General features: G+C 42.6%; 1 protein-coding gene across 2 annotated transcripts in view; it reads right to left on the bottom strand.

The window, feature by feature from the left end:
* The window catches only part of Mep1a (meprin 1 alpha), a 29820-nt gene extending 18365 nt beyond the window's left edge, over positions 1–11455 (bottom strand). Inside the window, exons 1-7 of one of the 2 annotated variants that reach the window (XM_006523751.4) lie at positions 11396–11455; positions 9965–10152; positions 9853–9877; positions 9700–9750; positions 6703–6743; positions 5212–5287; positions 2171–2288 (exon numbers count right to left, since the gene is read on the bottom strand). In XM_006523751.4, the coding sequence (XP_006523814.1) occupies positions 2171–2288; positions 5212–5287; positions 6703–6743; positions 9700–9750; positions 9853–9877; positions 9965–10069 (416 nt within the window). In that variant the 5' untranslated portion in view covers positions 10070–10152; positions 11396–11455. Of the gene's footprint in view, positions 1–2170; positions 2289–5211; positions 5288–6702; positions 6744–9699; positions 9751–9852; positions 9878–9964; positions 10153–11395 lie in introns of those variants that run through there. The other variant, NM_008585.3, reaches the window with a different exon arrangement.
* Between the last annotated feature and the right edge of the window lie 1158 nt (positions 11456–12613).

A 12613-nucleotide genomic window follows, 5' to 3' on the forward strand; every position in this document is an offset into this window, starting at 1 on the left:
TTAATGAGTGCAGAAGTTCACAGCCTTACATATAATTTGACCACATGGGAAGACTGCCTACCTCATATTGAAGCACTGTAGGCAAACCCAAAATTTCTCTAAGAGACCAGCACCCTAGGGAACCTCTGGCAGATTCCCTAAATTCCTCATGCATGGAATGCCTCCTGCCTTCTGTTGGCAGTTGATCATGAAATGTACCACTTAGGTCCCCTTAGCTATTTGTCCCTAGCTGGTTTGGAAGCTATGGAAACTTTAGGAGATGGAGTCTTACTGGAAAAGAGCTTCATTCACATGGGACTTGCCTTGAGGTTATATAGCCCAGTTTCCTGTCTGCTTTCAACTTCCTGACTGTGTTATAGCTCCAAGGGGACAGGCTTTCCAATGGAGGTATTGCAGCTTCGAGTGGGGCAGTTTCACCAGAGCAAACAGTACAACTCTGAGGAGAAAGGCATCCTGGCATCAGGAGCCAAGGGGTACTACAAAGTCACATGACACAACAAACTTCACACAAGAGGTTTTTCTGGGAGAGACACAAGATGGTGGCTGCTTCTACTGGGCCAGAAACAGCAGGGAAGTGAACAGGAGACAGGCTTATATATGGTTTCTTGGGGGCAGAGTTTTAGAGGGTAGAGATTTCCAAGTTGGAGTTTGGTGAGATTTCAAGCCAAGCCTAGGAACTGATGGGTTTATTCTCAGGGATGGGTGGGTTTTTATGCTCAGAAATTGATGGGTTTGGGTAGGTTTTCAAACCCAGATGTGGGCTTGGACATTTTTCCCTCCACTAAGAGTGCAATGTCCCAGCCACCTTACCCTGCTTTCCTCACCACTATGAACTGTTGGGAGTTGGTCTGGTGCTGTGTATACAAATGCTAAATACTGGTCCCTAAGATCTGGTTGCTCCCAGAGCAGACAAGTGAATTCCCACAGTACACAAGTCTTTGTTGTGTAAGCTTTGCTCCCAAATTTAAAGGTATTGGCTTTAAAAAGTGGCTACAGTGAATTACTGGGTAGAATAGGTGGGGTTTCAGTTACTGGTCTTGGGGGCACAGTAGGGAACACAAGGAGGGAGAAAGAGAGAGGAGGCCATAATGAGGTCTGATGGATCATGAGCATGTGGCCAGAAGAAGTAGACCCTGAGCACAGATTGATGGAAGGGGGCACAGTAGGGAACACAAGGAGAGAGAGACAGACAGACAGAGACAGAAACAGAGAGACAGAGACAGAGAGAGACCTGACAGATCATGAGTATGTGGCCAGGAGAAGTAGACCCTGAGCACAGATTGATAAAACCAAAATAACCTGAAACTCAAACACCAAGTAACGAGGGGCTGAGATGTAAACTACAATAGCTCACTGCATGCCCAATCTAGGTTTACAGATTGTAAATAAAATAACAGCATTTTGTGTCTTTTATACGGGCTAGCTAAAATAAATAATTCATTTACTGTATTTCTTCCCACATTGTAAGTCAGAAAAAAAATCTTTCCTCCCTTAAATTGCTTGCATTAGGAACTTGCTTATAGCAATAAGAGTCACTGATCTACTGCCTAGCTTTCTTCTGACACGTCCTAAGCAAGAAGAACCCCAAACCTCCCTAAGAAACAGGTGGACTAGGGAATCTTAAAAGACTCCCTAAGTTTATCATGGGAGGTCCTTCGCCCTCTTTTCCCTAAAATCATTTTTTTTTCTTTTCTCATAAATTCAATTTTAATTTTGTGTTAAGCAAACTAAAATTTCCCACAAACATTCTCCTTTTGGCTTTCTACTGTGGAATCTGGACCAATAGGAAGGGCTTTGCTGGCAGTTCTCATTGTTGTCAGGGATTGGAAGTTGCTTGGTAACAGGCACATTGTCTTACCTGCCTTTTCCCCTAACTTGTTAGCATCCCATATCTCTGGATGCTGATTCAAATGCTACTTATCCATCCATCCATCCATCCATCCATCCATCCATCCATCCATTCATCCATCTATCCATGCATGCATACATATATACATACATACAAATTAAAGTAAATAAGAAGATTGAGACTGCAAAGATAGCTCAAGAGCTAAGACTTGCTTTTGCTTTTTTTCCCTTATGGTTTCTTTTAGCTTTCAAAATAGATGTGTAATATTTTAGAACCTTAAGGATACATGCTTGTTCATGCTTTGTAATAGTTCATACTAACCCAGAAAGTTTCTGGAAGATGATATACGAACTCTCCCCTTCGTAGGGCTTGAAATCCACACAAGACTTGAGGCGGAACATCTCAAAGGCATGGAGGATGGCTCCTTTGGCATTCAGCTCTGTAAAGTATTGGCAGGCATTATTTAGATTTCGGATAACAGACATACTTAATAGTATACAGAGGACTGACCGTACCACTGATATGAAATACACAGACGTTCCATGTAGATTTGTTGTCTTTGGGGGGGGGGGGACTTGATTTGTTGGTAACTAAATTTGAAGTTAGTCACATGCATGGTGCTGGTTCATAATTTAGATGTTGTATAAAAAAGCAAACAGAATGAGCCGTGAGAGAAAGCCATTGAGCAGAACTCCTCCATGGTCTCTGCTGCACTTCCTGCCTCCAATTCATGCTCCGAGATGAACTGTGGCCTCAGGGTTGCAAGAGGAAAGAAGAGCTTTCGCCCTCCATTTTGCCTTTTAAAGCAACAGAGACACAAGGGATGACAAGTAGTTAAAGGTGTCTGACCCTGGAGGGGCTGGGAAAATCCTTGGGCATTCCACTAAAACCCCAGAGAGACCCAAGAGGCCCAGGGGTCAAGACTATGCCCCAGCATTCTGGGCTCTGCTTTGAAATAAGATCAAAACCAAACCCAAGCCTCCAAAATGCCAGCCAAATTCTTGGCAGAGTAATCTAAAAATTAACAGCATTACAAGGAACCTAACAGCACATAGCACCTCTCTAGAGGGTATTATCCACAGCACTCCAACACCGAGCCAAAAAAATCATCAGTGTAGGAAACATGGTGTACAGAACACAGGATGACTCAAATGTTAGAGTTCACAGAGTTTAAAGGGCAGTTGTGTATTTGTTCAAGGATTTAAAGAAAAAGAGGAACTAACGGAGCCGCTCAACAGAGGGAGACAACTTATGTAAAAGAATCAAACAAAAATTCAATTGGGATTTGTGGCGGTTAATCTTCATCATCAATTTGGCGGAATCACCAAGAAAGCAAGGCTCTGGGTGGGTTTATGGTGCTATTTTAAGTAATTTTACCTACAGTGGGGGAGACCCAGGCAGAACATGGTGCCACTTCGTGGGCTGGGGTCCTGGGCTGAATCAAATGGATGCAGTGAGCATCATTCATTTCTCTCTGCTTCCTGGCTGTGTGTGTAATGTGATCATCGACCTCACACCGCTGCCACCGTGCTTTCCCCTTTGTGACAGAGCTTCCAAACTGTGCAGACTCCTGCCTCTTCAGTCAGTCTGTTAGGTATTTAGCAAAGCAGCTAAGTAGCTGGATACAGGATTATAGGCAAATTCACTGAACAATTTGAAGAGAAGACAGCAGACAGTAAAAGAATCACAGAGGCAATACTAATAAAAAAAATAGAACAGACTCTCAGTAATTAATGAGAAAATACCAGTAAACCTGTTGTATTTGGGATTAGTTCCCAAAGTATGGAAGAGACAAGAAGGACATTTGAGAAAATGATGATCTGAGATTTCTCACGTTTGGTTGTTTTAGCATCACCTCGCAGATCTGAGAAACTGGAAAGCACGACGTTAGACTCAACGAAATTTCCTTGACCTTGAACTTCATATTCTCATGCCTTCATCTACCAAGTTCTGGGTTTAAGGGTGTTCCCCATCATACTGCTTTATGGGGTTCTGGGATGGAGTCCAGAGCTTTATGATGGCTAGGGAGCACATAGAGCTAGGCCAGAGCTAGCTGAGTGAGGCTCTCAGTGCTCCCATGCAGAGAGGAGTGCTGTGCATGCTAGAAAGCCCTACCTTTACTTCCCTGAGACAGAGCAAAGCTCCCGAAACATATCAGGTAAAGATACAGTACTTGGCACATGAGGGGGCAGTGCAGATGAGCGAACCAGGACAAACACAAAAAAACAAAACTCCTTCCACGGGAGCTCCTTAATTAAAGCTCCAGGAAGTATAGGTACTCTGTGAATTTACAAACATGCTGGCAAAACATGTGGGGATACGACTTCCTTTCCCAATAAACAGCTGAGAACAACAGTGGTTTTTGTTTTGTTTTGTTTCGTTTTTTTGTCTGTTTGTTCACTGGAAAATATTGTGAATTTGGTTTAATGCTTGCATTATGGGTTCCCAAATTGCAAGAGAAACCCAAAGGTGAGATGTTGAGGCTCCCCACACCCAGCTGGTTCTGATTGGTAGATATAGTTGCTGGTGGCCAATGGCTGAGCAGGGAGACAGAGGCGGGACTTTAGGATTCCTGGACAAGGGGAAGGATGGGATCACCACTGCCAGGAAAGGAATAGAATGCAGGATTGAGAGCTGTAGAAGAGAGCGTGTACAAGCAAGTAAGAGCTGGGGAAGAGTGGCCCCAGGCACCCACCCCTCACCCCGTTTGGGTCTGGGGTAACAAAGATGGAATATAGATTTTAGTAAGTCATAACTCAGGAGTATCGGAGGGAAGGCGTTAGCAAGGTAGAAGTTTGGGAGTGACCTAGCCATTGCCCTGTTTAAGGCATTTTAAAATAGAAGTGTGTGTGTGTGTGTGTGTGTGTGTGTGTGTGTGTGTGTGTGTGTGTGTGTTGAGAAGGGTACACATGTGCACGTTTGAGTGTGGGGGGGTCAGAAGTCAATTTAGGGTGTTGTTCTCCAGTATAATTCACTTTATCTCAAGGCAGAGTCTCTCTTTGTCCTGGAGTTCATCAAGTGGACTGGGCTGGTTGATTCAGGTCCCAAGGACTCATGTGTCCCTACCATCCAAACACTGGGATCACAAGCACGAGTCAGCCTGCCAGATTGTTTTTACATGGGTACTGGGGCTGGAACTCAAGTCTTTGTGCTTGGAAAGTAAGCACTTTCCTGACTGAGTCATCTGCCCAAACCTGGACTTGTTCTTTGACACTTTGGCAGGCTGTCAAAGAAAAACATGTCGTGACTTCCTTCCCACGAGATAATCCTCAGGGCTCTTTATATATTGTTCGGAATCCAATGACCAGGAGAAGTGGGAGAGAAGAATTTACCCATGTCTAGTTAAGAACAGTCTCCATTACCCAGATTGTCAGCCAGAATGTATGGAATGGGGAGCTTCCATCTGCTTGAGGGATCTCGCATGGCATTTCTGGTTCTCTATGAAAGACAAAAGCAAACATGTTGTCCAATTCCATCTTTTCCCCCAGTTTCATTTCTATTTACACCTGGATAAAATCCCCTTGTATGTATGTGCCACAAGTATAGGTCGGTCCTAGTTTCTTTATTATTATTATTACTATTATTATATATTTTCTTCATTTACATTTCAAATGCTATCCCCAAAGCCTCCTATACCCTCCCCCTGCCCTGCTCTCCAACCCACCCACTCCCACTTCCTGGCTCTGGCATTCCCCTGTACTGGGGCATAAGATCTTCACAAGTCAGTCCTGGTTTCTAGATCTCAATATCTATATCTTGATATTTAGGTGGGCGTAGAGAGGAACAGGGGTCAGGAAACTGGAAAGGGACTGACTCATAACAATACAAAAGGCAGGCTTAAAGGGAGCAGGGTGAGTCGGGTGAAAGAGCCCCAGTGGGGCTGGAGAGATGGCTCAGCAGTTAAGAGCACTGACTGCTCTTCCAGAGGTCCTGAGTTCAATTCCCAGCAACTGCATGGTGGCTCACAACCATCTGTAATGAGATCTGTCGCCCTCTTCTGGAGTGTCTGAAGACATCTACAGTGTACTTACATATAATAAATAAATAAATCTTTAAGAAAGAGAGAGAGAAAGAGAGAGAGAGAGAACGAAAGAAAGAAAGAGAGAGAGAGAGAATGAAAGAAAGAGAGAGAGAGAGAGAGAGGAAGGAAGGAAGGAAGGAAGGAAGGAAGGAAGGAAGGAAGGAAGGAAGAACCCCAGTGTTTTAAGTGGACAGGGGAGTGCAGGGGTTGGAAGGGTTTCAGCATGGATGGGGACTGGGGAGATGGGTAAGCTCATATGAAAAATGCCTTCAGGGAACCAGCTACTTTGTAGATCTGCTGATAATATCAAAATGGAAAAAAACAAAAACAAAAACAAAACAAAACAAACGACCTGAAGAATGAAAAACAAAGACAACTGAGAAGACCATGGTCACCTTCATAGCTCTCACTTGACTCACACTGAAAGGAACACAACTAATTTAGGGATTTATCTTCTCAAGATAAAATAACAGGAACTCCTTAAAGGTAATCTTTGGTGCTTCAGAGGCACTAATAAGAACAACATGAAGGGACCAGCTAACTGTTAACTCCGAGTCAGCACCTGTAAACACACCGGAACACCCCCTTTCTATTCTTTGCTAATTGGGGAAAAACTGGACAAATAAACTATTTTATATTTCTATACTCTTCTGTGCTTTTGGTTTTTTATTACTATCAACTATAGGGATGCTCTTATATGATATAGATTATACATGAATCTTTGCTCTCTCTCCATAGTGTTCAATATGGAGCAAGCCCTGGAGAACAGGTTGAGCCTCCAGAGGGACCACAATTCCCAAGGCACAGATTAAATGTCATTGTCAGTACTCACGGGCAGAAGGATGTCCCCTTGAAAGAGGTTCAGGCCTGCAGCTGGGGTGGATTTAAAAACAAAAGGATATTTGAAGTCAACATTAATAAAAGACAGGTCATGGTATAACTAATCTTTGCCATTGCACATCTTTCATTCCATGCATCATCTATCTCTTTAAAATTGTAAATCTTTCCCTCTACCTAAGTAGATATGAATAGCCAGTAAGTATTACATGTTGATATGCCCTCTTTTCAATTTTGAAATAAAAATCCTTCTTCAAGAACCTTAGAACTGGCCTAGAGAGATGGTTCGGTGGATAAAAACACTGGTTATTCCTACAGTGGACCTGAATTCAGTTCCTAGCACCTCCATGGCAGCTCACAACTATCTGCGACACCATCCCTGGGGGACCAATGCCCTTTTCTGATCAAACATGCACTTGATATAGTTGAAACATCTATATGTAGAAAATAATGATATTTTTAAAATAACCTTATAACTAAGATGAGTTAGAAAGGATTATGTTGTTCATGAACTCTAAAGCTTTGCTTCTTTAAAGAAAAAAAAATTAGGGCTGGTGAGGTAGCTCAGCTGTTAAGAGCACTGACTGCTCTTCCAGAGGTTTTGAGTTCAATTCCCGTATGGTGGTTCACAACCATCTGTAGTGGGATTTGATGCCCACTTCTGGTGTGTGTGAAGAGAGCTACAGTGTACTCATATACATTAAATGAATAAATAAATCTTTAAAAAGAGAAAAAGAAAAAAGAAAAAAAGATGGCGCTCAGAGAGGTCATGAACTAGGAGGCCATTGTCCAGGTGAGCTTTACAGCTGGTGTCTCATCCCAGCCCTTTCATGGCCCCTCCCCTTCACCTAGGTAAATGCACTGAGTGGATTTTCTCCCAAGAGGAAGGAGGCAGCTCCTGAACCTAGGGACAACGCCCTTGGAGACTATGTGCAGATCCATCCAAGGCTATGTATGTCTCCAAGACCCTGCTTTTCAGAGGCCTTGCAGAATGGACCTACACACACTGCTTGACTTGCTTATCCACGACCTCAAAGAACTCATAAAACTAAGATTCTTAAACGGAAAGATCCTGGGAAAACTTCCCAACCCTTGAATGAGCTCCATTTGTCTTTTAAAATAATGTTTAATTAATTCATTAATTTTTAACTTTACCCTAATTAAAAATGCACAGAATAGGCCTGCCTGGATTCAAGTCTTGGCTTTGACTAATTATTATCATGTTTCCTTAACCATATGAGTATCCATGATGCTTCAACGACAATACTACCTATAAAGGTGCTCTAGAATGTGCTCCAAACAGAAATAGCTAATCATCACTCAGGCATGGTGGTGCCCACCTTTGATCCCAGCACTCCTGGGGTGAAGGAATTCAGATCTCTGAGCTTGAGCTCAACCTGGTCTACAAAGCAAGTTTCAGAACAGCCAGGGCTACAGAGAGAAACCCTGTCTCAAAACAGCAGGAGCAGCAGCAGCAACAACAAAATCATCACCACCACCACCATCATCATCATCAAAGAAGAAGAAATGCCGAATAATTGCTACATGTTAACACTGATTACAATATACCACACTCTCCCACTAAGTAACTGGAGTATTTCATCCAGTCCGTTTCTCTTTCTTTTCTGGTCTCATGTAGTTCAGGTTGATTGTGATCTCTCTACATAGTCAAGGATGGCCTTGAACTCAGAACTGCCTGCCCCTGCTTCCCCAGTGCTGGGGTTACAGGTGTTTGCCACCACACCATTTTGAGAGGTCATCTTCAAACAGGACTCAGCTGCTGTGATTTTAGGTCTAAAGACCCCGAGCGGGTTCCCCGCTGCAGCCTGCAATCCTGAGTGAGTCTCCAACCACGGGACATTTCCTGTGTCTTCCTGCATAAGGAAACCAGCATTTCCCCCATTACAAGACTCAGATGGCATTAGACATGGATGTCTTTGCAAACCCTAAGGTGATTGTGACCAAGTGTCCCTCCACTGACATCAGTCCCATTCAAAGATGTCACTATGCAAAGGCTTCTCTGAAACCGCAGAAGCAGAACACAGGGACAAGACAGGAAACACCTTGATGTCTTTCCTCTTGGTATTGGATGATAACATGGGTTCCTCAATAAATACATTTCTGAACGAGCTATCCAAATAGAAATACATTTATTTACTCTTTTATACCTCATCAACTACCTAGCCACCAGTACATATGATTGACCTGTCCAGGCTTGGGATCTTTCTCCTACAAAATAGAACTACCGTCTTATTCTTTATAGTTTATTTAGCTAGTATAATAATTACCCATTCTTCCATTTCAAACTAGAAACTATGAGTTTTTCATAAACAGAAAACTTGTTACGTGAGCTTAGATCCAGTCAGGGCTCATTAGCTTCCTTAGAAAAAGTTAACTTTGGGCCTGGGGTGGTGGTTCAGCTGGTAAAACTGTTGGACCTTGGAAGTCAAGGGAAAACCCAGGGGTAATTGGATCCCAAAGACAAAGAGGCAGAAGCATGTAGATCCCCAGGTCACACTGACTAGTCTGTGTCAAGACACAGACCAAGAGAGAGCCTGTCTGAAAAACAAGGTGGATAGATCCTTAGGAACATAACTGAAACGGACCGCCGGTCTCCTCAAACATACTTGCACCTATACTGACATGAGCACTCACAGTATAAAGTAAGCCTCTTTCTCTCAGGCACCATCGTTTCCTAGAAACCTCTAATGCCAGTAAGCACCAATAAACTTGTCTCTCCAAAAGGCAATCCTGTCATAGTTCTTTAAATCCTTTCAAATTAGGCATGGAGCTGCCTATCCATGATCCTGGAAGTCTTGAGGTAGAAGCAGAAGGGTGAATGCCAGCTTAAGTCCACCCTGGCTTTGCTTTAACAATTTCCAAGCCACCCAGGACTACACAGAGAGACGTTGCCTCATTGGTCAATCAATCGGATGATTTAAATAATAAACACACGATTTCCAGGCCTCAATATTTCAGACAATGAGCTCACCTAAATTGATTTCGAAAATATCCTTCTGTTCACCAACATCTGTATCGTGATCTGCCAAAAGAAAAATAATGAAAAAAAAAAACTGTTGTTGAAGAAAACTTAAGCCTTGTTGAAGACAACTCAGAAAAAAACTGCATGGGAAATGCCTCTTACCAGATCCATTCAAAAGATGCTTAATCTGGAAGGAAACAAGTGTACACAAAATGGGTAACAGGCTACAACGGATGCTCTTAAATATCTATGGAAGTAGGTAGTATCTACTTACCGATACAGCTGCTATGTGGGCAGAAAAAATCAGTGAGAGAAGACACGCAGGTTGTATCCAAAGCATTATTGCAAATGAACTGGATCTGCCAAGCCTCCTTGCCATAAAAACCTATTGGACCTTGCTCTCACTGTCGCGGTGCAAACTTTGACCGTGCTGTGGATACTGTGCCTCTTAGTACGCGTAGTCTACAAGAATGAATGACACTTTTGTGGGCATGTACAAAGGAGCCTGCTCTAAAAGAGACTGGGAGAAAGTTTTAAAAATTCGCAGTGGAACAGACATATGATAACAAGCTATACACAGTGCCCTCAGGACAGAAATATGAATAGTAATTAAGGCATGATAATATTACACACTGCCAATCAAAGATGAACTCAAATTTTATGAGTTGTTACAATCACAATCACGGCGGGTCACCAATGCATGGCTCACACCTTTTCTCTCTGCATATCTTCTTTCTCTCTGCCTGTCTTCTTCCTCTATTTCTCTCTCCATATACTCCCACACACAAAAATAAAATGTCCATGACCACTACAATATTAGTCTATATGTTTGTTCAGTGCCATTTCAGTAAAGATCCTACCAATGTTTTCCAGTGGAGTATTACAGACTATTTTCAAAATTTACACACAAAGGCATAAATTTGCAAGAATAAATAAGAAACTGTCTAAAAGAAAGTTTTTTAAAAAAACAAAAACCAAGAATCACTATAACAGAAATACCAAGAACCTTCTTAAGAAAAAACAATACAAAATAAAACAAAGCAGGGAAAGGGTTAGGGTTATGATAATTAGCAAATATAATTATCGAAGATATCGGGGTTTGGAATGGAATAGAATGTCAAAAGAAACTCATGTGTATGTGGGGCTTTGTTACACAGGAAGAATCAAAAGTGCTATAAGGAAACTTTGCTCTCTTTAATAACATTAAAAATTGTGTTCAGAAAATCGAAACCCTAAACAATAGCTCCCAAACTCCCCAATGCTGAGGATCCTTTAATAGAGTTGCTTGTCTCGTGGTGACTCCCAACCATAAAACTCCTTTGTTGCTCCTTCTTAACTGCAGTCTTGCTACTGTTATAGATCATAATGTAAATATCTGATATACATGATATCTGATGTGCAACACCTATGAAGAGGTCATTCAGGCTACCCAAAGGGACCTTGACCCACAGGCTGAGAAGCACTGCTCAAGATAAAGGTAGAGATTAGCAAATCTCAGAGCTTGAGATTGGCTAAAATTGCTTAAATAAGGGAAAGCTTTGAAATTACAATGAAGAGTTAATTTAGATAGACCAAAGTTTTACCTGCCCCTCCCCTCTCCTCTGGTAGCCCAGTTTGGCTTGCCAGGGATGTAGCCAAGAATGCCCTTGAACTCCCCATCCTCCTGCATTAGACTCCAAGGAGTACCAAGATAATAAACTCTTACCATCACGCCCAGCCCACTCTTGTCAATGTGACGTCGGGACAGGAAACTTCAAGGAAAGGGTTAATGGTTATTTTCAATCCTGATAGTAGATACTCTTCTTAAAAAGTTGATTCTGGGGGGGGGGGGCAAATATCTAACATAATTAGAGGAAAAGCCACAGGTGGAAAAGTATTTACACTGCATATAACTGAATAAAAAGAAGGATTCAGGAAAGGTGCAGAATTCTGACACTGTCTTTTATGAGATTGATGGCAGCTGTTAATTAGTTACCAGTTATGTGCCACGCCAGGCATTCCCTACCACTCTTCTGTGTTTAGAGAATGCTGTAGGCAGTCACAAGCCCTTGCTTAGAAGAGATTTATGGTTTTGAGGTAAAATGTAAACTCTGAGGGCAAAGTTCTTGCTTTATTCTGTGTGCCCTAGCAACTGGCATACTGTAAACAATGACTTATTTTGTGACACAAAAAGAGATCAAATTACAGGTTTCTAGAATGGGGTTGGACAGACTTACTCAAAGCGATGCCCGTGAGGGGGTGAGGGTGAGGGGTGGAGGAAGAAAATGGACAGGTGGGAAATGATGAGCCACCCCCCCCCAATGGGCCAGCGCTCTCCTATTACATCAAAGCCAGAGCCAGGTTCCACAGGGCTATTCTGGGAAACCTGTAAGACCTCTCCCTCCACCTGCTCCTGCCATGCCTCACCTTCTGCTTTCAAGCGTGAGTGCGATAAGTAGTTCTGATAGCTATTCCTATCGGGATCTGCCCTGTAACAGGAGCTCAAACATATGCAGAGCAAAATTCTCCAACTTAAAATAAGTTTACATCTCTGTATGAGTGTGCATGTGTGTGTGTGTGTGTGTGTGTGTGTGTGTGTGTGTGTGTGTGTGTGCAGGGATCCTCTGATTCCAGAAGAAAGTGTCACATCCCCTGGAGCTGGTATCACAGGCCTCAGTGAGTCACATGATATGGGTACTGGGATTCCAATTGGAGTCTGCTGGAAGAGCAGTGGGTTTTGTTTATTGGCCTGTGTTTTGTTTTGTTTTGTTTTTTTCTACTGAAAACAGACTTTTAAAATACAATATATATTGATCATTCTCCCCGCCCCAACTATGCATCCAGATCCTTCCCACATTACTACACCTCTTTCTTTCTCTCTCTCATTAAAAAAAATGCATAAAGAAAATGTGGTACAATGACACAGTGGAATACTGTTCAGCTT

This window comes from Mus musculus, chromosome 17 (assembly GCF_000001635.26).
Source record: "Mus musculus strain C57BL/6J chromosome 17, GRCm38.p6 C57BL/6J".
In the NCBI taxonomy this organism is placed as follows: domain Eukaryota; kingdom Metazoa; phylum Chordata; class Mammalia; order Rodentia; family Muridae; genus Mus; species Mus musculus.